General features: G+C 34.1%; 1 protein-coding gene across 1 annotated transcript in view; it reads right to left on the reverse strand.

Annotated features, from left to right (window-relative positions):
• Positions 1–7,057: 7,057 nt before the first annotated feature.
• The window catches only part of GLRB (glycine receptor beta), an 85,102-nt gene continuing 64,597 nt past the window's right edge, over positions 7,058–27,562 (reverse strand). The window contains exons 8-10 of the mRNA XM_012448486.2: positions 26,873–27,025; positions 17,126–17,418; positions 7,058–8,717 (exon numbers count right to left, since the gene is read on the reverse strand). Of these exons, the coding sequence (XP_012303909.1) occupies positions 8,421–8,717; positions 17,126–17,418; positions 26,873–27,025 (743 nt within the window). The 3' untranslated portion in view covers positions 7,058–8,420. The remainder of the gene's footprint in view (positions 8,718–17,125; positions 17,419–26,872; positions 27,026–27,562) is intronic.

Below are 27,562 nucleotides of genomic sequence, written 5' to 3' on the forward strand. Positions count from 1 at the left end.
ACCCAGCCAATTTTTGAAATTATTTGTAGAGATAGGGATCTCCTTATGTTGCCCAGGCTGGTCTCAAACTCCTAGGCTCAAGCATCCTCCAGCCTCCTAAAGTGTAGCAAATATGTTTTTAAGGAAATCCTTGATTAATAATTGTCCCATATCTTTGGGGGCTTATCTCAGTTTTAATTAATTGTCTTATACAGGACATTGCAAACCTTCCCTTTCCCTTTGATTAAAAGAGAAATTTCTCTTTCACTAAAAGTCAAGTTTCCCTTTGATTAAAAATATATATATATATATGACTTCAAGAGCAAAGACCCTAATTATTCCAGTAATGGGACAAAGTTTTGCAGTATTTTCAAACTACTCATTATTTTACTATTCCTGATGTTATGATACCTTCTTCCCGTGTCTCCTCTATCAAAATATATCTGCAGTTGAAACTTCCTAGTTTAGTAGTTTAATTTTACTTTCCTGTCTATTCAGCATTATACTTGTAAAGTGTTTAACAAATGCTTCTTCAATAAATAGATAAATATTGGGGCTATAACATAAAATATATTGCCTTAAGGAGAATTAAACATGATTCTATAAGTTAGAAGTTAACCTCATTCATTTTAAGTATGAGTTAGACAGTAACACATTATCATTTGTACTAAATGGTGTTAATTGGATAGTTTGATTAATTGGGAATACCATTAGTTTTAGTAGTTAGATTATCAAACTTCAAAGATCTAGGATACAATAAAATACATTAACACCTCCAATTCTGTTTAATATAACAAAATATTCCCACTCTGTTTTAGAAAAAATCAGAACCATGGAGTTTTTAGGATAATTAGTATGAGGATTAATTATTTTTTATTAGTTTCATACATGCATGAATTAATAAGAGATTAAGCTCCATTTTTACTGCATGTTTAACATATCCAGGAAGTTTTTCTTCTTTTTCTTCTTTCTTTCAAAAGCTCAGAAGTATTCTCATTTACTTTTCTAAGAGGTAAAATATGACCCTAAATATGTGGATTTCTGAATTCCTAGAATTATTATATTGAATTACCCACATTGCATTACTAACATTTAATTGCAGACACTAATTAAATATTTCTATGGCTCCTTTACTCAACCAAGAATATCTTATTATGCATTTTCTAGTTCTTCTACCTCACCCATACTTAAATTATTTTATATTCTAAATTGATATCAATGATTATGCATGCTAAAATACCTTATGAGTAGAATAGGCACCTGTTACCAAAATGTCAATGTGTTTTATAGCGTAACATTCATTATTTTATTTTAATAAAGAAATTTTTTTTTAAAAAGAAATGTCATTAGTAGCAGATTTGGCACTAGAAACTATAGTGAGAAGTAAAACTAGATAACAACCATAATTTATTGCACACTTATGCACTAGAAACTGTATTGTACACTTTACATATGATGATACATTAAATTCTCACAATCATGTGATGGGGTAGTCATCATTACATATATTTTATAAGTGAGGAAACTGAGGCTCACAAATCTTAAATAATTTTCCAAGGTTTATACAACTAGTGAGACTCTAGCCTAGGCTGTTTCCAAGTCTCACACATTGTAATCAATGATTTTTATATTATGTTAATAATATATTATCAATAATTGTTTATATTATTCCTTTTTAAAAATAGGGAAACTGAAGATAAGAAATATGATTTGACAAAGTGTGCAAGGAGGTTTAAATGGCAAATCCAAAACTGGCTTGGGTACGATCACTTCCAATCCAAGGGTCTTTCTACTGCCTTCTTCTGCCTCCTTACATGTTTATGTGTAATATTGGATTTTGGCTTATTTAGATCCGTGGTTTATTTTGCAATGGTGCGTGTTTCACAAGTATTTCTTAGAAAATTTCACATAAAAATTTGGATATTTAAATTAATTCATCTAAAAATTTGAAAGCTTCTAAGATGCCAGTGGACAGAGTGGAGCCTAGTGATTTTTGAAAGAAAGAGCTGTTGAGCCTGCAAATGAATGTACCAGAAAACTGCAGCTGTGTTTAGAAAGAGGTTTTATAATAGTCCAAGGCAGAATTTATTAGGTATTCCCTCTTAATGAGTTCCATATAATATTCTCTCAGTTAATAAGTTAAAGAGCATCTTTGTAGCCGACAAGCCTGCAGATTCTAACTTAGACTTATGAAAAATGCTGGAGATTGTGACTAAAGCAAGCTGATATGATGCTGCCATTGTAAATGTAGAAATGCATGTTCTAAGAAACATGCATTTCCAGGAGCTGTAAGATGTGAGGCTGTAGTCTTCAAAGAGAAGCAGATAAGCATTTACTATTTTTAAATGCCATTTTCCTTCTGCCACATTTCCAACTCTAACACTTAAAACAACATCCCATGGGAACATACAATAAACTGAGCTGAGTTTTTCAAAGGCTAAAATCTTTTGCTTCTTTATCTTGTTTACCATTTAACAAAAAGGGGTTTCTGTTATGTGTCATCAATGGGATGGGGTGAGGCAATGCTAATTGACTAATAAAATCCCTATTCAGTGAGGTAATTGCTAAGAACCTGTAGTTTGATTGCAATTCTTGCTAAACCATGGGGGTTTCTACCCTCCTTTTGGCCACGTCACTGTCAATGATATTAATTGAACTGCAATTGCTGCAGGCTGCAAATTGGGATTTACTGAAAATTGTTTCAAGTTATAGGATTAAGATCAGATGTGGGTTTTAGCTAAGAAACAAACATTAGCTAAAGTGCATTACCTCATCAGCAAAGGAAAACTTGCCTACTGCTCATTATTTCCTCAACAATGTTAACTAGGAAATAAAATTCAAATAACACTTAAAGATTTTTCATTTGCAATGTTTCTGCATTTTACAGTTCATATTTTTATTTACTTTTAGTAAATTTCTAGCTTCAAAATTGTATGATGTATTTAAAATTGCCTTAACTGTATTAAAATGTTTTTATTCTTTTTTAAAGCAGGTTTTTTAAATAGACAAATGGGTTTGTTTCTTCTGTGTTTAAAATAATATGTATTATATTCTGATTTGTATTATAGCAATTTGTATATTTAGTGTATCTTTCCTTCTCACATGATTGACTATATTTTCATTTAAAAGTAGAAACTAGGATTTATTTATCTTTACAGTTTTTAGCTAACACAGGCATTTAACATATGAAGTAGTCAATAAATATTTAATAATTTACAATTTTCTTGTTTAATATTCTCTTAGAGGATTTAGAAAGAATTGCTTTGGATGTGATATGTGAGAGTTAAGAAACTTGGAGTGATATGGGAGTGAAAATGCACTTATTGTTTGGAATACAGAAAATCCAACTGGAACAGAATTCATAAACTTTCTCATTGTTCTTATTAAGGACATATTAAAATAATGCAAATGCATGCATAATATATATCTATATACATATGTAGAAATAACACAAAATGTATCAAAGTATAAAATACCAAGTTCATGCATATATGGTACATACACAGAGTATAACCCATTATGATTTTGGCATCCATATTTTCCATTAATGTTAATCACATGAAAGTCTGCAAGCATTACTCCAGTGATGTGGCTGATGCTTTGAAAAATCTTGACCCTAACCTCTTAAATGGCTAAGATTAGCTTCACTAAAAAATGAGAGTGAATGCTAACTTATTAATATATGGCATAAACATATGAAATTATTTTAAAAATAATTTGAATAAATCTGCTATTCTAAAACAAGGCAATAATATTCTATCAAGTAAGCATTGAGTAAAGGCTATAAAGTATGTCAAACTATTTCTCATTTTAGGCTTGGTATTTTAAAATTTTATACTTATTTATATAAATGGAAACTTTCAGTAGTATAAATAACAACTGAGTTGTTTTTAAAGAAGCTTAATTTGAGCAACGCATTTGTAATGGAAAATATTTTCACTTCATTATTCACTAGAGATGAAACCACAAGATGAAAAATAATCACATATTTTCACTTGTATGTAGGAGCTAAAATAGTGGATGTCATGAAAAGGGAGAGTAGATTGCTGGTTGCCAGAAGACAGGAAGGGTAGTAGGGAGGAGTGGATGCAGAGAGGTTAATTAATGGAAACAAACATACAGTTGGAAGAAATAAGACCGGGTATTCAATAGATCAATAGGGTGCCTAAAGTTAAAATTATCTATTTTGTATTTCAAAATAGCTAAGAGAACAATTCCAATGTTCTTAGCATAAAAAAGATAAATATTTAAGGTGATGAATACTCTAATTACCCTGATTTGATTATGTGAAAATGTATCAAATTATCATATGTACCCTAAAAAGATGTACATATGTGTCAATAAAAAAGTAAAATACCTAATGTTGAATAAACACATATTAGTTCAAATAATTAGTTGAAGACACTTAACATCCAAGCCTGGTCCACTTGAAAGAAATAGTGAAACGTCAAATTAACCACTTACTTCAAAGGAAAGGAACTGGCTGGACTTGGTACTCCAATCACTACTAACTGTGATATAAAATGGTCAAAATCAGTTTGAGTGGAGTTTAGGATATAAGAAGAGTAGTAGTGTGAGAAACATCTGCAAAGATAAGCCAAACATTTAATAGGGATAATTTCATATGAGAGAGGATTTTTTACTTAGTTCATGTGACAAAGCAAGACAATAATGATGTTTGAGCAGAATGCCAGCATCACAGCTCTATTTTACAGAAATTAATGTCAGACAATTAAACATGATCCCGGAATGAATTCTGAACAGCAACCAACAATAGTGGAACAATTGGGAAATTTGAATTAGTTCTCCAGATTCTAGCATTTTATCAATGTTAATTTCCTGATATTGATACCTTGTTCTACTATTGTTATGAAAGAAAACGTTCTTGTATTTTAGGAAACATTCATAATGAAACATCCCCTCTGCAACTTTAAACATGTCAAAATAAAGTATCTCATGCATGCACAGTAGAGGAAGAAAAATAAAGCAAGTATGAGAAGTATTTACATTTGGGGAATTTAAGTGAAGGGTACACAGAAATTCTTCATAATATAATTTTCAATATTTTTGAAAGTCTGAAACAATGTCAAAAAAGTTTTTTTAAAAAAAGGAAAGTAATGTGGCCAGGCATGGTGGCTTACACCTGTAATCCCAGCACTTTGGGAGGCTGAGGGGGCAGATCACGTGGTCAGGAGTTTGAGGTCAGCCTGGCCAACATGGTGAATGAAACTCTGTCTCTACTAAAAACACAAAAATTAGCTGGGCGTGTTGGTGGGCGCCTGTAATCCCAGCTACTCAGGAGGCTGAGGCAGGAGAATCGCTTGAACCCAGGAGGTGAAGGTTGCAGTGAGCCGATATGGCACCACTGCACTCCATCCAGCCTGGGCGACAGAATGAGACTCCATCTCAAAAAAAAAAAAAAAAAAAAAAAGAGAAAGAAAGAAAGAAAAGTAATGTCTGTATCTGCCACATAAAATAGACTAAGTACTACTGTAAGAATTTGGCATATCATGGTGAAAATCTACATTAGCAGTTTTTTTTGGAAAGAAAATGACGGAACCTATCAGAATTTAATATAAACTTATCTTTCAATCTAGCAACTCCGCTTTTGGCATCTGCCTCATGGGAGTATATACATTTGTACACAATGAAATTTATTGCAACGCTATTTTGTATTTGGAGGAAAAACAAACTGAGTTTTTACTTAAAAATAAATTAAGACACATTCATTGTATAGAATAATAGCAGAAGCTCAATTTATGAATATCTAATATGTCCGCACCAGGAAAAAACTCTAGGGCATGTTAAATTTTAAAAATTGCAAACCCCTACGTAAGGTAAAATCCCATTTAGGTAATATCTTATTATGCTACATTATCTTTTATATTTAAAAATTAGATAGATGTTGAAAATGCCTAGAATGAGTTCTGGATAGATACAAAACAATGATGACCTCTGGGGAAGAGACAGAATAGTTTGAAGGAAAACAGCAACTTTAACTACTGACTTAAATACGTGTTCGTTTTATAATACATCAACACATTCACGTATGGCCTGTGTAACTAAAAAATAAAAATTACAAAGTTAGTTCAAAAATAAGTGAGATTGTAGACTGCTCTTAGAGTCTGATTAAATAGAATAAGTAACTGAATTAGGATGGTGTCAGCCAGAATGGAGAGGGAGTGGCAGATATAAGGGGAGAATTTACAGGACTTGGTACTTGAAGGGACAGACTATGTGAGAAAGGAAGACGAATGTAACATGAGTGACTGGAGTAGCAATGGCTTTAACAGAAATCAAAATTCTGACTTGTGAGAACCTACTGACTTGTGGGAAGATGATAGTTTTTACTTTAAAGACACTGAATTTGAGGTATCCACAGATGCTCCAGGTGGATATTCTGCAAATCTCCTAGAAATATATAACACTGAAAGTACACAGATCAGAACTACTCTGGAGTTCCATGACTAAATCTTTGAGAAGAATTACAAACCAGCTGTCAGTGGACACTCATTGTACTTCTTTGTTATAATCTTTTTCTAGTGTTCCATTTGTAGTTATACATACACACTTAATCCTGGGATAGCTATTTATATATACTTGTGTATTAAAATTGATCCTAAGAGGCTACAATATATTACAGAAAAGTAATTCATTTATACTATTTTCCACAAATAAATTTCTGTATAATGAGACTGTCTTCAATATGGTACATCTTCCACTTAAAATTTCGTATCTAGATCAAATTCCCTAATATGAACGAAACTTGCCAAAATAAAGAAAACAGATTATAAGCAAATGTAATTATTACAAGTAAACATTTTAAGTGATTTAAATCCTATTCATTTTTTTTTTCTTACCACAGTCCCATTAAAATGCTCTTGCCCTGGGTCTTAGAAGATATTAAGTCCATTGACAGGGTTACTCATAGAGTTGTAAAATTATTCCAATGTCTCCTTTACAACTAGAGGGTGCTGAAGGACTACAAAGGATTCAATTATATCCCATTAAAAATAATGTAATCAGTGAGAATCTTAAAAATTCAAAGATTCAATAAATTGAATAGTACTGAATTACATATGGGAATTTGCATAAATAATACTTTATTATCGAATCTGCCATACAAACTCTTAGCTGCAACAAAACTCTCCGAATAATGTAAATATACTTCTTTAGTCTTATGTTTATCTATGTGAATTACTGACAGTTCTATTTCATATATGGCAGAAAGACAAAGTTGCACTGGATATGATAATAAGAAATGGTGGTCTCATAAAATGAGACTTAGTGCTTACTTTTGGGTTGGAACAAGTTCAAAGTAAGTAAATCTCAGTTGTCTAGACTTTTAACAAGAAATAAAATACAAGTAGAAGTGAAGTCTAATACAAACAAAGATATTATTTACTTAATCTCTAAATATTTTGTAACAAATCCCAAAATATTCAAATAAAAAAATAAATTCAGAAAACATTTTTAATTTTACTTAAAATATGCAAGCATTTTAATAAAATAAAAAGTTAAAATATTTTAATAATTATGGATTTCTTTCTCAACTTTTTATTTCTTCTTGGTTTCTTTAAAATGATGTAAAATCATGTATCTATTACTGCATTCCAATTTAAAATATGTATCACTCTTTTTAAGGCACAGTGTTTTGTGTAATATGCACCAACAAATGAAATCCATGAAAATATGTTTAGGTTTTAAGGTGAATTAAATAGAGTTTTCTTTATCTTAAATATTTAATGAATAAGCTATCTTTAATTTTTTATTTTGTCAGAATTCAGTATATATTTACATAAATATAGGTTTATCTTTGTTTTAAAATGCTTACTGTGTATTACTATCTGATACTTTGACAACACAAACAGACTTTAAAATGAGCTGGTTTTACAAATTAATATTTTCTAAACTTTATTTCTCCACAGAGCCCGCATAATTATAACTGATATATTTCTACTTACAAAGTTTAAACAATATGTAATACAACTTTTTAAAATCTGTGATAATACCATCTAAAATTATACAAGAATAAGATGGCTTTCTTTGAAAGTTATGAGGAAGGAAATTTGAAATACTACATACATTAGAATGGTGACCATAGCAGGATTCAGCGTGCATATTATTTTATTATCAGAATTATCTATAGTATTTGCAGTTTACACTAACTGAAGAGAATTGTTGGAATTATATTATGTAGTATGCTTATCCTTCTTTTATTTCTAAAGCAATATGTTCACTATACATATATACATCATTAGAGCACAGACATTACATCATGCTGCCATTCAAAATTAAGGTGCCACGTTTTTATTACAATCAAATGGCACCCAAAATGCAATGTTACTATGAAAATTCAAAAGTTCTCACAGATTGGCATTTATTAATGGAGTAGGTCACAATGGAATGGAATTTTATTTTGTACAAATGGAAAAGATTTATCATAAATATATAGACCAATATATAACATTGAAGAACAAGAAGCAGAAAGGAAACAACGCTCTTGCATAAAGATCAATTCGCTTTGCTGCTGTTGGAATAACAGGTTTCGCAGGGGGAGGCTTCTTGTTGTTCTTAGCCTGAGATTTCCCAAGCCCATTGTTAACTTCAATGGGTTTTCCATAGCAGTCATAATTGGATAATTCAAAATCTCTTGGTAAGCTTCCGACAATGCTGAAGTCATTAGATCTCAGATCAGACTTAGAAGTACAAACTTTTTTGCATCTGGTCTCACCAACCTAAGAATAAATATTAAAGACATGTATTTAGAAATTTTTGATTTATGAAACACGTCTCTTCAAAGGATGTTTTTTAAATTGCTAGTTTCCAGAAGAGGTATTTGCTTATGTCACAAAGAACTGACGGAGAGAATGGTCATCTGATTAAACAATCAGATTGCCTGAGCACTTAGGGCTCTAAAATGTTGCCTCAAGGACCTAGAAATAGAAATTCCATTTGACCCAGCAATCCCATTACTGGGTATATATCCAAAGGATTATAAATCGTTCTACTATAAGGACACATGCACACGAATGTTCACTGCAGCACTGTTCACAATAGCAAAGACCTGGAACCAACCTAAATGCCCATCGATGATAGACTGGACAGGGAAAATGTGGCACATATACACCATGGAATATTATGCAGCCATCAGAAACGATGAGTTCGCGTCCTTTGTAGGGACATGGATGAACCTGGAAACCATCATTCTCAGCAAACTGACACAAGAACACAAAATCAAACACCGCATGTTCTCACTCATAGGCGGGTGTTGAACAATGAGAACACATGGACACAGGGAGCGGAGCACTAAAAACTGGGGTCTGCTGAGGGGAAATAGGGGAGGGACAGCGGGGGGTGGGGATTTGGGGAGAGATAGCATGGGGAGAAATGCCACATATAGGTGAAGGGGAGGAAGGCAGCAAATCACACTGCCACATATGCACCTATGCAACAATCTTGCATGTTCTTCACATGTACCCCAAAACCTAAAATGCAATTAAAAATAATAATAATAATAATAAGGTTAATGTCATGCAATGGACTTTTGATTGTTTATTTTAAGCTAAGGAATCAAAGCTCAGATTGATTTTAGGTGCTACCAGACTTAAGAAAATTCTCAGTTGTAAGACTAATAAATAAAAATACATCCTTGCTCCAATATTTAACCATGATAGAGACAAATTCTACAATGTATGGGTTACAAAAATGTTCTGGTATTTCTAATCTTTGACTTCCCTGTAGATCCTCCTTCCAAATAGAATCCCTCCAATGAGACAGACTGTCTCTAAGCCACATTCACAAACAAGAACTAAAAAATGGTCACAATTATCTTGAACCAATATTTACTAGTGATAGGCATTTGCAACTTGTTGGCTGAACTTAACCAACACACTCAGAGAATACAAAGAAATTTTGTACTTATCAGATAGACCATATGTTACAGAGATTATTATTCGGTTACTAATTTCTGAATCATTAAATTGAAATTAATCCCCTATAATATACAAAATAATTAATTATGACATGGATTTGAACTGCAAGCTTTAAAATCAAGGACTCTATGGGTATCACAGTTTCTCCCTTTAGAATTCCTCATTCCAAAGGCTTTAGGTATACTCACTATACTTTTGAACCTACTTCTCAAAACAAAGGAGTACCCTAGATTCTGCCTATAGACTTAATGACTTAAAACCAAGTATATTTAGAATATACTATAGAAATGCATTTGCTACAAATCATATTTTTACATAATTTTAGGTGTGGTTTTAATATGTGTAAACAACTAAATGAATGGCCACATTTATATATTATAACCTAGGTCACAAATAAATTTTTCAAATTTTCTAATCTATTTTATTTACATAACTATATGAATTCTTCCAGCAATTTAAAGTGTTTTAGGATTTGAACCATACAGTTTATTCAAACTATAGATACAGAATATTATGTTTATTCACAGAGATTACTTAAATATAGTAAACGTCAGTAAGAGAATCTTTTTTTTTTCAGCATTGAAGCCATAACATTACAAAGCATTCCAAAAAAGCTGTAAATTGATTATATTAAATTTCTAGCCATTTAATGCTTTAACATGACGCTCGGAGATATATTTGAAGATTCTTGTATTCAAGAACAAGTAAAGGTACACATGTGGAGTGGACGGAACCTCTACTACAGATATGACACAACTGAATAAAGAACAAGGTTAGGTTCCCTAATGAGAAGTACTCAGAGCTTCTTAAATATGTCATGATTCATCAAGTAGTTGGCTGATCTCCTTGCCCCATTCATCACAGATTTTACACAAAGAAAATTTTCTTTCTCAGTTAATACTGCCTATACCTTATTATCATATCAAATATATACATGAAAGTACAAAAGAGTTTACACTATAAATACTATTTTAAACAGTTATAATATCACATGAAAAGAGATTAAATAAACTGCTTATAAATAAGACACTAATCCTACTTAACACGCATTCTTAAAAGCGAATTTGGCTGTATTAACCAACAATTAATAATTTCTCAATTGTTCCTTATTATGAATATGTGTCTCATTTACTTTAATCATATAAACTTCTGTCACTTCTGAAAATTACTGGTAACAAAAATGAGGTAGTGCAATAATGAAACTGTCAAGAATAAAAAATGATGCTATTAAAAATTTCCTAATGCTTCCAACTTTAGCCTCTAAGATTTTCTTTGTGGTTCTTTTAAGTTTCATTCCACACAAATTTAAAAGCAAATAACTTTATGTAATATTTCTTGACCAGAACACTTAGGCATGATTTCATGGTAATAATTGTATCCTCTACAGATGATAATAAAGTATGTTCAGAGGGAATAATTTGTATATGTTTTACTAAATTGAAGTCCATTAAAATATAACATTACCATTGAAAAATCTCCTTATGTATTAAGAGCAGCTTTTATTTTTTAATTTATATAAAATTGTAGGCATAGGTACTATTTTCTTTGTCTTTTATTCATAAAACCTTTGTGTATGGCACATACCCTAGGTGTTAGGAATAGGGTGACATTGACAAGAGTGGGTTCTTAACAGTTTTGTTGGGTAGAAATAGGAATACATGAATGAACAAACAAAAGTAACCAAGCTTTTGGAATGACTGAAAAAGCACCACCTTTACAAGGAAAACAAACCCTCCAGACAATTATATACGTATGGTGACATATTTTTGTATTCAGGCCACAAATTATAAAAACCTCATAGTAAACACTAGAAATTATCATTTATCTTTTTCTACTTTTTAAATCATTCCTTTCCTTAAGAAACACAGTATTATTTTATACATCAGCTTCAAACATTTCCTACAATCCAAATTGTATTATGCTTCCACTAATTATTATTGCTATTCTATTGAATAACAATATTGAAATTATTTGGGAAAAGTTTGCATTTAGAAAAGCAAAGTACATTAGAACAAATGCATTTTGAAACCAAAACTTTAATTACATTTTCAGTGCAAAACCATTGGATTGAGAAGACAAAACTTATAAATTTCTACTTTTACATTTTCTTTCATATGTCAATATGTAACAATCTTATGAACTTACCAAGTTACACATTTGATGTAAGTTATTTTTAGACTTATTATCATTTTGAAACCTGTCTCAGAAAATAAATAGTCTATGGGTACAAAGTTTACTCCGGAAAGTGCATTTTGTCTAATAAAGAATAAGAGTAATTTACATTTATTTCTAAAAATTAAAATTTCGGGTCAATTCTTAACTCTCTATGAATCTCTCATTGTCTTTTGAAGCAAAATGTCATAGTAGTTTCAGAATTCAATCAAATGTGTTTCTACGAGCAGCTAAAAACAGAGAGAATTAAAATATAAAAGTTCTTACATGTGTTTAACTTTTATTTATTGGGTAATTATTTTAATGCTTGAAAGATAAACTTAAAATAACAAAATTGGGTTTACTATTTCATGGATACTCTTATCCTTGGTATTCATGTTCATAAATAATTCGAATACATTCTACAATGCTCTAGAAGGCCGGTTCCACTTAGCCTCCTTCCATCAGTACCTCACTTGGTGGAATATATTAAGATATCAGGATCATTGCACATTAGTATTCTGTTACTACATAATTTCTGTGGTTACTGAGGACCTATAATATACCAGCCAATGAAGCAGATCATAGGGATTACTAGGAATCATGCACCTGTTATATAGAATATCCTTGCTTTCTGTATCCAAATCTCTTAACCAGAGGTCAAGTTAGAGGGAATTGGTGGGCTGGAAATGTGAGGAAGTGGTAAAAGATAGGGGGTAGATAGCTAGTGTCAAACAATCGAGGTAGATAGCTAGTGTCAAACAATCAGGTAAAGAACACTTCCATAGAACGTAAGGCTCTCAGATATTCTTCCTTTCATTTCTGGCATGAAGAAGTAAGTGTATGCTTTAGAAGGGGAAGCACAAGTTCTCACAAACAGTATGCTTCCAATACCAGTTCTTTGTCATGCCAAAGCATGCCTTAAGCAATCCCTTAGTTATTATAGATATTATGTGGCTTCTTAGACTTGGGTGGCAACAGAGACAAAAACAAAATATTGGGAAAGGGAATCATAATTACTCCAAACGTGTTTTCCTGGTGCAGGATTGCAGTAAGTCTGAAATGACCCAGTAGACGGAGTAGTAACACATTAATGAAAGTGATAAAAGTAGCCCATTGATACATCTATTTAATTATTAGAATGTGATAGGCAGGGTGCAGGATGCTGCCTGATGAGGATGCTGAGGGTCTTGAAAGGCACAAAGGACTTTTACATCCAGGAAGATAAAGTAGACTTACCTTTTCTATTCCTCCTGCTAAGTTCAGTAAAAAATCCTGGACATTATATTAGAACACACACACACACACACACACACACACACACACACAGACTATGAAAGGTAGAGAAGAGGAAGCAGATCAGCCCAGGAACTCAGGACTCAAGGAACCACACAATGGTGAGTTCCTGCATTCCCTTTTTGTCTCATATAATCCCAGATTTGGGGCTAAAGAAGTCATCAAGTAAAAATGCCAATGGGCGCAGACATAAAATAAATAAATAAATAAAAATAACCAACGGCCTGCTCTGTTTAGCCAGAGAACAAAGAACTGGACATCCCAGCTATACAGAACACTTTTAGACATTAACCTCTCTATTCTTGCCAAATACTACGGAAAATATGTGCTCCCACCCCATCCCAACACACATGCCAGCAACGTCCAAGAAGTGAGGGGGCCAAGCCTTGGACTTTACAGAGGCTGTAATGAGACAGCCCAATCCCCACTGAAGCAGAGTCAAGTGATGATCCAGGACTTCCACCGTCATAGACCAGTAACAAGGCCCTGATCTCTGCTGCAGTGTCTGTGGAAACTATGTAGGGAGCATGGACTTATACCTACACCCAGCAGTAACAAGATGCTCCTCATCCTCCTCACTGAAGTGATGTCATAAGAGGCCATGGAGGGTCAGGACTTTCACCATCACCAATTGGTCATGAAGGCAACCCTTGCTGCTGTGTTGGTAGAGACAACATGGGGACTGGTGACTCCCAGTCTCACCCAGCAGTAACAAGGAGCTCTACCTTGACCAAGTGGGAAACCTGGACTTGTACCTTCTTGGAAGTAATGAGGCAGCACCCATCCTTCACCTGACAGAACAGAGTCAGAGAAAGCCAGCTAAAACAGAAGGCTTAAACAAGATTCAGAGTCTCATAATATATCATCAAAATGTCCAACTTTCAATACAAAATCACTCCTCATACAAAAATCTGGAAAAGATCTCAAACTATACAACCAAAAGAAAGACAATCAGATGTCAATGACAGGGATTGGCATCTACTGATTGTTCTTTTTGAAATCTGAGAATTCTGAGAAATCTAAGAAAGATATTAAAACATTCATGATAAAAATTATTCAGTGACCAATTATAAATATGATTGGAACAAATGAAAAAACTACACACAAATCAAATGGAAACTGTAAAGCTCATAGATCAGATCAACAGGAAAATGTATAGGGCAGAGGGAAAAAATCTGTGTACTGGAAGATTACAGAAGACATTGTTCAAGAAGTCCTAGCCAGAGCAATCAGGTAAAATAAAGAAATAAAGGGTGTCCAAATTAGAAAAGAAGATGTCAGACTATTGCTGTTCAACAATGATGTGACTGTGTACCTAGAAAACCCTACAGACTCCTCCAAAAGACTCCGAGATTTGATAAACAAATTCAGTAAAGTCTCTAGTTACAAAATCAATGTACACAAATCAGCAGTACTGCTATGCACCAACAATGATCAAGCTGAGAATCAAATTAAGAACTCAATCCCTTCTACAAAGCAGCAAAAACATTAAAATAACTTTACACAAACAAATGGAAACACATCCCACACTCGTGGACTGGAACAATCAATATCGTGAAAATGACCATATTGCAGCCAAAGCCATCTGTAGATTCAATGTAATTCCTATCAAAATACCAATATCATTTTTCACATAATTAGAGAAAACAATCCTAAAACTCATATGGAACTGAAAAAGAGCCTAAGTAGCCAGAGCAATCATAAGCAAAAATAATAAATATCCAAGTTTCACATTTTATAGCAGAGACCCGAGCATTTGCAGACCTTGGTATCTGAGAAGAGTCCTAAAACCAGTCCCCTACAGATACCTAGAGACAACTGTATCACAAATCTAGCATTTGTGTTATTGGAGTCCTGAAAAGAGAAGAGAGAAGGCAAGTGAGAAAAAGTACACAAGGAATACTAGCTGAAAGCTTTCCAAATTTAGCAAGAAGCATACATCTACATTTTCAACAAGCTGAAAAAAAATTCCTAACAAGATAAACTCGAAGAAATTCACATAGAGACACGTCATAATCAAAATTCTGATCACTACAGACCGAAAGACCAAACAAAAAATCTTTTTGAAAGCACCCAGAGATAAGTGACACTTTATCTACAGGGGGAAAACAATTAGGATAACTAGTTTTCATCAGAAGCCATGGAGGCCAGAAGGAAGTGAACACAATAGTCTTTAGGTGCTAAAAGAAATGTATATAGAATTGTCACCCCACAATCATACATCTAGAGGAAATATCCTTCAACAATGGAGAAGAAATCAAAACATTCTCAGACAAAGGGAAAGTAAAAAAATTAAACAAAGAGACACACTTAAAAACAACACAGAAAGCTCAAAATGAAATTCTAAAAAAAATGTTCAAGTAACACACATTAAAAAGGAAATAGAAAATAGAGAAACAAACAGCAAAATAAACAGAACAAAAAATAAAACATAGAGTAAACCCTTAATATATCAATAATTACGTTAAATGGAAATGATCTAAATATAACAATTCAAACAAGAGAATGGCAGAGCAGTTTAAATACCAAACACCAACTATATGTTGTCTACAAGAAACTCAGTTCAAATATAATGATATAGAAACACTGGATGTAGAAGTATGAAAAAGATACATTAAGGACAACATCTTTAAGGACATGATAGCTCTAGACTAATGAGAATTTTATCCATATTCTTTATGAAAGGCATAAAGGATTTATAAGGCTTCAAGAAGCTTCCCTGAAGGTTTCAGCTAAGTATTTGCAGAGGGTCTGGGCTTTAGGCTCAGAAAATGAGTACAATTGACTTAAATATTTTTTAATGGCCACAGACAGCATCATATAAGCATGGTTCCTTTGCTTCTGCATCTAAAAACATGTGGTATGCTCTAGCGTTCTAGGCAAGGGGAGTAGTTGTCATTAACAAATTGATAGAGTAATTGTGGGGCCAGAGGAGAGGCATGCAAAGTAAGATTTTCAAGGTTGCAGGATGGAATGGACCTATTGGTCTTCTGTGGAATTTACTGCTCTTAGCTCAATGGAAATGGTCTTCTGGTTGACTGGTCCACCCATCTAGAGGTCATCAATGAGGGGCAATTTGGGGTAAACAGACAGCTAACCGTAATCATTTACACAGCCTGGTACTTCGAGATTTATCATTGCCCACTAGTCAATTGACTATAATCAATTGCCCATAATCAATTGACAAGGCAGGGTAATGGGGTAAAATCTCAAATATTCCTTCTCCTGCCACTCACTGCTGAGCGGGACAGATTCCTCACTGTGGGCATCATTTCCCTGAGCCAGATATCCAATAAACAAACAGCGTGCCTGACGTGTTCCATGTGAGGCTCTCTAACTTGATGGGGGAAATGGTGAGTGATTTAGTCATGAGCATGGGCTTCTCCAGGCCCTTTTATGTAAGGCAGATGATCAGTGATGCCCCACAGTCCTCTGGCCTTTCACTGAGATCTATTGAATGAGAAACAATAGGAAGGTCTGTACTCCAGCAAGGTCTCCATAATCAATGGTGACCATCAAAGCAGAATTGTATCCTTAAACTCAGTGCAAAGTCCTCCAAAAATAAGGCATTAATTTTTTCCTTATGTGGTTTTTGACCTAAATGTACACATTTCCCAAAAAGTGTGTTGTGCTCAGTTCCTTTTCATCTGTGAGAGAAAAGCAAATGCCAATTCCATCCAAACTTGTCACATACACAAAGGTATCTCTCTTGACACTACAAAGAGGTTGGGGGAAACAATTTCATTGGATAATTTTACCCTTACCTGCAAAGTGCTAATATGAACAGGAGTCCCTGTTCCATTCACTGTATTCTTTTTAGCCACATTTCCACCTTTTCCATCTGCTTGCTCAGCCTTAGCAATTCTGGCTTTTTCTGCTTCAACCCTTTTGGGGTTGTTCAGCATCACTTGGACAACAGCATACTCCACCAGGGAAGCAAACCCAAAGAGAAGGCAAGCAATGAGCCACACATCAAGAGCCTTCACGTAGGAAACTTTGGGAAGCTCAGCAGCAAGCGTCGTGCACTCAGAGGCCAAGCTGAGGACTGAGAAGATACCTACAGAAACAGAGAGGAGTGAAAATTGTTTTTTACCCCTATGAGATGTTCTGCAGTCATCCCTCTGACTAAATTCGTCTCCAGTAACTTCCAGTGGACCATGAACAATTTGTCAGGTCCCCTTAAAGCTCAAAGACTAGAAGAAATTACAGGTACATGCCTTTTATGTAAGGATTATTGACTGTGGTTAAGGATTTTGTATATACTTAGGATTTAGAAAAATAAATAGAAATTTAAACCAGGCCATAAAAATAAAATTTAGAGCTGTTTTCAATATTAAAGATGTGTAAAATTATTGTATAGGATAGTATCTCTCAGGAAGCCACAGAACTCTCTTATTAGACAGATGACATATTTTATTTTTCAGCTTTGTTTTAGAAAGATTTCAGTTATAGAGCTGAGTTTTGTTTCCATGAGCAACTAAATCAGAACATATAAAGCAATTTTCTGATAAGATTCATAATAAAAATACCTAATAGAGAAGACACAATAGGAAATATTTGTGTTGAGTGAGAACATGATTCCAGCTTTTCAAAGAAAAGAATAAAGTTCTATTTCATGTAATAGTAACCCTTCATTGAAAGCTAACACATCATATACTAATTTAAGTGAAGTAATTGTTAGACTCCAAAGCACTGTAATAATTTATTGCTGTCTTTCTCTTCCCATTTGCCACTCTCCCTTGCATTACCCTTTCTCTCTTTTTCCTTACCTTCATATTTTCAGGAGAGGAGATGATGAAATATAACCTGTTGGCATGGGCTACCAGGAACATGCTGAGTCAGAAAAAGAACCTCATTCAATGTCAAGGGAGACTCACTTTTCTTGAAGTAGAAAACAGATCTGACTTGGCTCTGTGAGTCCATCTCACATACTGGATTGAGTGTACTTTTTCTTCTTAGATTTGGCCACTTATGAGAATTAATGTATATATCACTGTTAATAATTAAATGTATACTTGGCTCTCTTTTCCCTTCCCATGAAATTGTAAGCACTATATTAGTATTAATAATCAGTTAAACATTGAAAAATCTATTATATCAATGGCATCATTTCAGATGCTTCTGAAGAGTTTCAAGGTTTTTTTTTTTTTTTTTGCGTTCAAGAACCTAAGATGCTCTCTATTAGAAATTCTTTAAGAAAATATAACTTCTGCAGATGAAAACAATATTCAATATATAACAACTTGATAAGCTCCTAGTTTACTTTTAGTGTAATTATCCTTGGCCCTAGGGAAAACTAATAACTAGTTGATAGAACTATATTTTAAAAGTTAATGTAGGTCTTAATGTTTTCTAGTCCGGCAATGGAAAGCAACATAAAAATCCAAGACCTTATTAGTTGGTTATAGCCATGGGAATTAATTTGGCAAACCATCATTCTAAGTCAATTTTTCTATTCTTTGTCAAATTTTATGAGTCAAACTACCAATCAAAAACAAGTCTGACTTGAGATAAACTATTTTGACACTATCATCTGTGCTTCCATAGCATTTCATACCGATCAATAACCTAGAAGATACCAAGTTTTAGTAAGCTTAGTTGCATACCTGACTATTTATCCTGATAGATTAGAAACTTTATGATTAAATATACAATAATTTCAGATTATAGAAGGCCTTCAGAATTCTTTAATGGTTTTTTATACCATGTTCGGTAGAGAACATTCAGAAATTTGAAATAAAGAAAAGAGAAATTACATTATCAAAAGAATGTTTAAGTAGCATTACTTTGGTGTGGAGATACAAAATAGACTGAGAAAGAAAAATAGTAGTTGGGGAAACAAAGTATAAGGAAACAAAAGCCTAGGTTATGATATGATAGATGTGAAATAATTTTCAAGAAAACATTTGAAAAGAGTTACTGATTCAGGGAAGAAGGAAAGAAATTGAGAAAAAGTTATGAACAGGATGGCTGGAAGAGTTTCCATAAAAAGATGGTGAGGGACCTATAGAAAAGATGACTTCGTGAGTAAAACATTGAAAGATTAGATAAAGACTAGGGAACAAAGAACCCATGATCATGACACAGCACAGTGCACCTGGGAATCTGAAAGAACTTTTTGAAAAGATTAGCCAATATCATTCAGAGAGATGTCTGAAAAGAGAGAAGACTTTGTGAGGTAAAGATACTTTGGTGTCAGAAAAGGGAACAGATGAAGGGATTGTCTTTAAAAGGCGTGACAGAATATTTACAGATTTTGGAGGGAAAAAGGGGAGTATTCATAATTCCTTACATTCAGTTAGAAACAATGGTAGTGAATCCAAGACTTTTATCATTTCAGAGATGTAAAAATGAAAATGAAATAAGTTAAGGAAAAGAACGCGAACACATATTATGTGCCTTATCTTTGAGAAATCATATTATAATAGAAACCACCTATTAGCATTTTCTGTCCAAAAATAAGAAATATGAGCAAATAATGCTACTTTGAAAAAATATTTTAGCAATATCATAATATAGCCTTCAAATAGAATTACTTCATTGTTGAATGGTACACAGTGAAATTATCTAAATTTGAATAAATTATAAACAGAAAGAAATGTAAAGCTATCACCCATAAAAGCGTGGATTTTTACAGTGCTAATATTACATTCTTAATAAATTACCCCCATGCTCCTTTTTAATAAATTCTAGGACTCTTTGGTATAATATTTCTAAAACACATTTAAATTATATAGACTTTATTTGTCAAACTATTTCCTCTATAGTGTAAAAACAAATCAAACCTCAGATTTTGAATCAGGCAAAATATCATGAAATTGGTACTGACCCTTAACAATTAGATGTAGAGTCTTCATCTAGGAAAAGTTAAAGCCAGCAAACGATATAAATTAAATTATTAATAAATAAGCTTTATAAGGAGGTTGAATTGAACAAAATCTTCCATAAACAATTCAGGGTTGACGTTATTTAGCTCATCAACATGTACACAGAATTGTATAATAATCAAATCATCTCAATTATTCAAGATATGTACAGTAACCGCTATGATTGTCTATGGAATGTCCACAGATTTCTTGTCCAGCCAATCACACAGGAAGAATCTGCAAAATAATTCCCAAACAGCACATGTACTAGCAACATATTGGTAAAAAGAGAAAAATTAAAAACTAGAAAAAGAAAAGACAAGGAAAGAAAAAAGAGAAAAAAGAAAGGAAAATAGAGTTTAAAAAAGGAAAAGAAAAGAAATAGAAGGCAGAAACAGTATGGCATTTGCTATTAATAACCAATGCCATGAACCAACAGAGCAGGTCAAGGAGCAATTCAGTGCACGCATGCCAACGCCTGTTTCATCTCCAAATCATTTATCTCGTACTGTGGTAAACACCAGATTTGTACATATGGAGTTATTAATAAAATGAAAATTCATTTAAAAGCACTACTATTAATAAATTATAATAGCATATTGTTATTTCATAATTTTTAGTGGAAGAATACTAAAAGGGAACTTTGACCCAAATTATTAGTCTTTTTATATTTATAATTGAAAGTTATTTGTTAAAAAAAATGTATTCTAAAGGGCAGCAACTAAACTATTTTATGTAACAGGAAAAGATATAGTATAGTTTACTTAGTTAAGAGTACTACAAACATTGCTTCAATAGTTCCGTGCATAATTACTACCATACTTGGAGAAATAGCTTAAGACAAAAGTCATTACCTAAAATTCGCCAAGGAACTTTTGATGCTTGTTAACAATGGGGAAAGTAAATCACAAAAAGACTGGGTGAAAAATGAAAGTAGAATACAAAACTAATTTTTTTAGAAAGCAAAATAAATCTATGGCAATTTAAAGTAATTACTTTATGCTCTATGTTGTCTGCTAGCTTTTAGAAAATAAAAACTACAGGCCATAACAGAAAGAGATTGGTAAACTTATTTATTTAATCCTTTGGGAGAATGTAGGGGGGAAATAGTAGAGTAAGGAAAGATATGCAGAATCAAAACAGCTATATTAACTGGATATCCTGAAATTTAGTCTGAGTCAGTATTATTTCCTTTTCTTTTCAGATAAAATTATAATTTTGTGTCTAATAACAGACCTTCCAAATACCTGCAGGATAATTCCATAATTATAATTGAAGATCTTAACAGCTCTCACTAATAACAATAACTAGACAAAAGAGATAAAAGATTTCAACAGAGCTACTAACCAACTTGACCGTAATGATACTTACAGAACACAACAACAAACAATGACTAGCACACACTGCAAGTGCACGTGGTGTGGTTACCGGGAGGTATATGCTAGACTGGGCTGTTTAAAGAAGAGTCTCAACAAACATAAAAGAACTGATATAAGTGAGTATATTATCCTGCAAAAATTGAATTAAATTAGAAAGCAATCATATTCAGGTACCCAGAAAAACGCTAAATACATTTCTAAAGAATGCCAGAAAAACTCTAAATACGCTTCTAAAGAATCCATAGGGCAAAGAAGAAATCACAAGCTAAGTTACAAACTATTTCAACTGAAAGATGAAAATACAGTACACCAAAATTTGTGTACTGAAGTTAAAGCAATGCTTACAGGAAAATTTACAACTATAAATGTCCATGTTAGAAAAGAAGAAAAATCTAAAACCAATTATCTGAGTCCCACTTTAAGCATTTGCAAAGAGATCAAATTAAATACAAAGTAAGTAGAAAGGAAATAACAAATATAGCTAAAATCAATAAAAAGGAAAATAAACAAATAGAGAAAATTAATGAGATGAAAGTGGTCCTTTGAAAATACCAGTTAAAAAAAAAGGCTTTAGCTTTAGTGATCAAGAAAATAAACAGAAAATCGCAATTTAATCATATCAGGAATGAAAGATGGGACATTATTACTACAGCCTGACATTAAAAGGAAAAGGGAGTACTATGAACACTTTTTGTCCTAGTAGTTCACAACTCATCTAACATCTATAAATCAATTGGTATAATTCACCAAATAGAGGTGAATTACATTGGCCCACACAAATGTTTAAATATCTACCCATCTACCTCCCTCTGTGCCCATATACTCTGTGCCCATATACTCTGCCTTCTCTTCTGATACAATGGACCAGGGATCAGCAAACTATGACCTGTAGGCCAATTTGACCCATCTATTTTATAAATAAAGTTTTGTTAGAACACATCCATACTTGTTCAATTATATATTGTCTGTGGCTTCTTTACCATAGAACATACAACAGCAGAGTTTAATGGAGTGACAGAAACTGTATGATGCATAAACCTCAAATATCTACTCTTCGGCCTTTTGTAGGAGTTTGCTTATCGTTGGGACAAACACATTTTGCTCCTAGTGAAGGGCAATATCTCCATTTCCTGGATCTCATCCCCACTTCCTTTCTCAAGGTCACTGCTCCTGCACTTTTTCCATCTCTCAATTTTTCCTTCACTACTGGCTGTCCTTCATCAAAATTAAACTACACATATTATGAATTTATCTACCTTTAAAAAATGAAAAAAACTCTCTTGACTTTTATTCTTACCGTAGATATTTTCCCATTCTTCTTCTTTTTATAGCTAACAACCTCCAGTGAGTTATTTATACTAGATATCTCCAATTCCTCCCCTCATCTTCTTTCTTGAAGCCACTCCAATCAGGCTTTCTTCTTCTCACTTCAAAGAAACTGTCCATGTCATAGACTCCAATGACCTTCCTAGCTCCTTTAACCTAATGGTAATTTTTAGCTCTAAAAGTAAGTCAGTGATCTATGAGCAGTTGGTTGATCACTTTCTTGACCTAGAAATACTTTCTCTGCTTGACTTTTAGGAAACCACACTATACTTGTTTTTCCTCATTTTCTCAGTCCCTCTTAGAAGTAGATTTCTCTGCTTACACTCACTCCTCTGTGATTCCAACCAGAGACCGAAAGCCATGTACATTTTGACAAAATTTAAATTCCTACTCCAGTTCTAAAATTTCCAAGTAAACCCAGACTCGAATATCCAACTGCCTGTCTGATATCTCCTCCTGACATTGTAACCTTAAGATGTCTAAAGCTAAGCTCCTGGCCTGCCTATCTTCTCAAACCCACCGTATTTACTTGTACCTTTTCCCATTTTGGCTCATGTCAATTTCATTTTTTTCTGGTTTTTCATCCAAAATAATCTTGAAGTCAACCCTGACTCTGCTTTCTTTAGTCTCCCATTCAGCATACCTACCAATACCTTTTATCTCAACCTTCACTGCCATTCATCATCAATTTTTTTTTTTTTTTTGAGACAGTCTCACTCTGTTGTGCCCAGGCTGCACTGTAGTGATACAAACTCAGCTCACTGCAACCTCTGCATTCTAGGTTCAAGCAATTCTCCTGTCTCAGCCTCCCGAGTAACTGGATTACAGGTGCTCACCAACACACCCAGCTAATTTTTGTATTTTTAGTAGAGACAGGGTTTCACCATGTTGGCCAGGCTGGTCTCCAACTCCTGACCTCAGGTGATTTGCCCACTTGACCTCCCAAAGTGCTGGGAGTACAGGCGTGAGCCACCGTGCTTGGCCTCATCATCAAATATTTATCAGCACCTGCACTACTACTCACTAGCCCAAACCATGATTATTTACCTGAATTATTGCAATTGCCTCCCAACTACTTTCCCTGCTTCTCCCCTTGCCCCGTGTAATTCTCTCCTCAAGAAATTAGGCAAAGAGATCTAGATAAAATTTAAGTCAGATCATGTGTAAACACCTTTAGGGACTTTCTATTTCACACCGAATAAAAACCAAAATTGGCTGGGCATGGTGGCCCACACCTGTAATCCCAGCACTTTGGGAGGCTGAGATGGGTGGATTGCTTGAGTTCAGGAGGAGTTCGAGACCAGTCTGGCCAACATGGTGAAACCCCGTCTCCACTAAAAATACAAAAATTAGCCGAGCGTGGTCGTGGGCGCCTGTAATCCTAGCTACTCAGGAGGCTGAGGCAGGAGAATTGGTTGAACATGGAGGGTGGAGGTTGTAGTGAGCCAAGATTGGGCCAGCGCACTCCAGCTTGGGTGGCAGAGGGAGACGTCGTCTCAAACAAAACAAAACAAATCATCAGGATGCCTTAGCTGATGCCACGTAGACCACCCCTCATCACTGTTATCTTTCTGATCTCCTTTCCCACTACTCTCCCTTTGACTTGCTCTGCTCCAGCCACACTGCCTTCCCTGTTTCCCCAATGTCCAAGCATGCTCCTGCCTCAGGAATGCAGCCAGGATGATCACTGTCTGGCCCACTCTGTCCTAGAAATGACTCATTTCTTCACTTCCTTCATTCCTCTATCTGGTATCACCCTCTCACTGAGGCCTTTCTAACACACAGTTTGCTACCTCCAAACTTAAATATTCTACATCATTATCTTACACATGATCTATTATATTTATTTGGTGTCTGTTTCTTCCCAATAACATATATACTCATTGAAGCTAAGTGTTTTTAATGTACTTTATTAACTACTTATTAGCTGTTTATTTTGTTAACTACATCCCCATCTTCTTGAATAGTACATAGTACATAGCACAAAACAAATACTAGCTGAAGAAATCAAAATATGTAGAAGTGCTTTGCAAACTGTAAAGCAATACAAAAATGTAGCACATTATTAACTCCCGAATGTGAAATATAGGCTTTCACTCATTTTCTTAATACTCTGGAGCTTCTCAGATATTTTTACCATTGCTGTTGATATTTCAGCAGTTATTTTTAAAGAAGTTAACCTGTTGTCCAACTTGTCACAGCTAGTAAATACAGAACGGGCTTTCAAACACAGGTTAACTCTAGAGATTGACTTTCAGCCACTGAACACTTCTCCACATGACAAGTCTCCTGGATATTGAGTCACAGCTCAGGGACCTGGTATCAGAAGTTCTGCAATGAATGGAGATGAAAAATCCTCAAAGGATATGTCAGAAATTGGGATGTCTCCAAAGTACTCTTGAAAGCCTGACATTTATATCACTGCATGAACATAAGGAACTTCTAATCAACAAAAACAAAATTATTTGAGAGAAATATATATGTTTGACAAGTCTAAGAATTTAAATTCAGGTTTTTTGGTTATTTTCCCAGTAAATATAATGTATAGTTAATTTTTATTCATGATGAAATTTCCCTCACTTTTGGTTATAGTTTTAGTCTGTGTCATTTCTATTAGGTGTAAAAAAACCAATTTCTTATTCATACGACATTGCCATTTTCATGGCTTCTTTCCTAGTTTCCTACTCTTTAAGATCTGTATTTCATTTAATTCCTCCAATAAGTCAGGAGGGAGATGAGCACAAGGCCTCTCCAATGGAAGAAAATTTAAATGTAGCAACCACAAACTCACTGAGGAGGTGAGACGTATCACAGTCTCACCTGTGTGAGTAACAGGTGATATTCAGAAAACACACAGACACACAGTAATAGAAAAAATTGTAAACACTCCAAGCAATCAAAATTTGTTGACTCAATTACATATTTTGAGGTTTGTTCACTTTATCCATAGAGAGGGCTCTTGCTTATTTCCTTAAGCAAAGGCTTTTTAGTCATTATACAGACATAATTTTCAAAAGACTGACTGGTGGTATTTCTTTTCTTTTCTTTTCTTGTTTTTTTTTTTTTTTTTTTTTTTTTGAGACAGAGTCTGGCTCTGTTACCAGGCACCAGGCTGGAGTGCAGGGGCATGATCTCAGCTCACTGCAACCTCCGCCTCCTGGGTTCAAGCAATTCTCCTGCCTCAGCCTCCCATGTAGCTGGGACCACAGGCATGTGCCATCATGCCCAGCTAATTTTTGTATTTTTTAGTAGAGACAGGGTTTCACCATGTTGGCCAGGATGTTCTCGATCTCTTGACCTTGTGATCCACCCACCTCGGCCTCTCAAAGTGCTGGGATTACAGGCGTGAGTCACCGCGCCCGGCCAACTGGCTGGTGGTATTTGTATGTCACAGCCTTGAAAATAAACTGGAGAGCAACGGCCCTCAAAGGAGAGCCAACCAGCCCTGACCCTAATTAGTAGCCCCTGTGATATAGCACACAACAACCAATGGTTGGGAAAATGATGGCTACATAATTTTTCTTAATTTTTTTTAGAAAACAAATATTACTATTCCCTGACTAAGCATATATGATAATACATACCATTTTTTAGAAAGATTTCCTTCAACATAGTTATTCATTTTCAAGTTTGGCACTACTGAAGGTTTTAGACACAGTTACCTGTGAAAATCACTTATAAATAATTATTTCATGACAGAAAAATAGATTAACTGCTTATAATACCCCAAGGACACGAAAAGAAAAACTTAGCTTAATTATAGAGTACATAAACATTGAGAAAATCTAGTTCAATATCGAGTTTTGAAGAAAGACTTTAAACACTGAAATTGGTTGTTAAAAATTCTGAAACTCATTGTTTCAAAGTAGTTGATTATATGGTAAGTTAGAGAAAGATAAAAGCTGTTCTTAATGTGACAAAAAAGCATGGAACACCTTACCCAGGGGCACTCTGGCAGCACTGGCGTCCGGGTTGATCCAGAAGGAAAGCCAGGAGAGAACCACAATGAGCAGGGTTGGGGCATAGACCCCCATCATGTAAAAGCCGACCTGCCTCCTCAGGGTGAAGATGACTTCCACACATGTGTAGTAGCCTTTTAGAAGCAAACACATTCAAGGCGTGAGGTTCTCACCCACACAGAATAGCAAACATCAGTGACAGACCTGGAAATGGTAAGTCACTTCTATTTGAGGCAATTTCACTGAGTAAATGCCTCAAAAAATGTTTTTCTTTACAGATATATAATTTATGTGATCTAAAAGGGTGACATTATGAAACCAGTCTCAGCTGACCTTTCACAACTTCATTATGACATTGAGAAATAGATCCCACATGCTGCTCCACTGTGTCAGTGTCTAGCCTTTTAGGTCATTGTTCAGAGAATTGGCAATAGAGTTGAACTTTTCCTTACCCGTGGGTACTCTCAGGGCAATGATCTAAAGGAGTCATATAGGCAGTAGTAAATCAAAGTAGAACAAGTCTAAAAAGAAACACTCCGGGACTACACATTACCAGTATAATTTTTCAGCCACATGTACCACTTCTTATCTAGGATGGATGGCAGTCTAAAATAACTCTCATATATAGATAAACCTTACAAATTAAGAAGGTATTGGAAGTAAACATTAGC

The sequence above is a fragment of the Aotus nancymaae genome, unplaced genomic scaffold, assembly GCF_030222135.1.
Source record: "Aotus nancymaae isolate 86718 unplaced genomic scaffold, 86718_ANA_hifiasm-v0.15.2.pri h1tg000033l, whole genome shotgun sequence".
NCBI lineage: Eukaryota > Metazoa > Chordata > Mammalia > Primates > Aotidae > Aotus > Aotus nancymaae.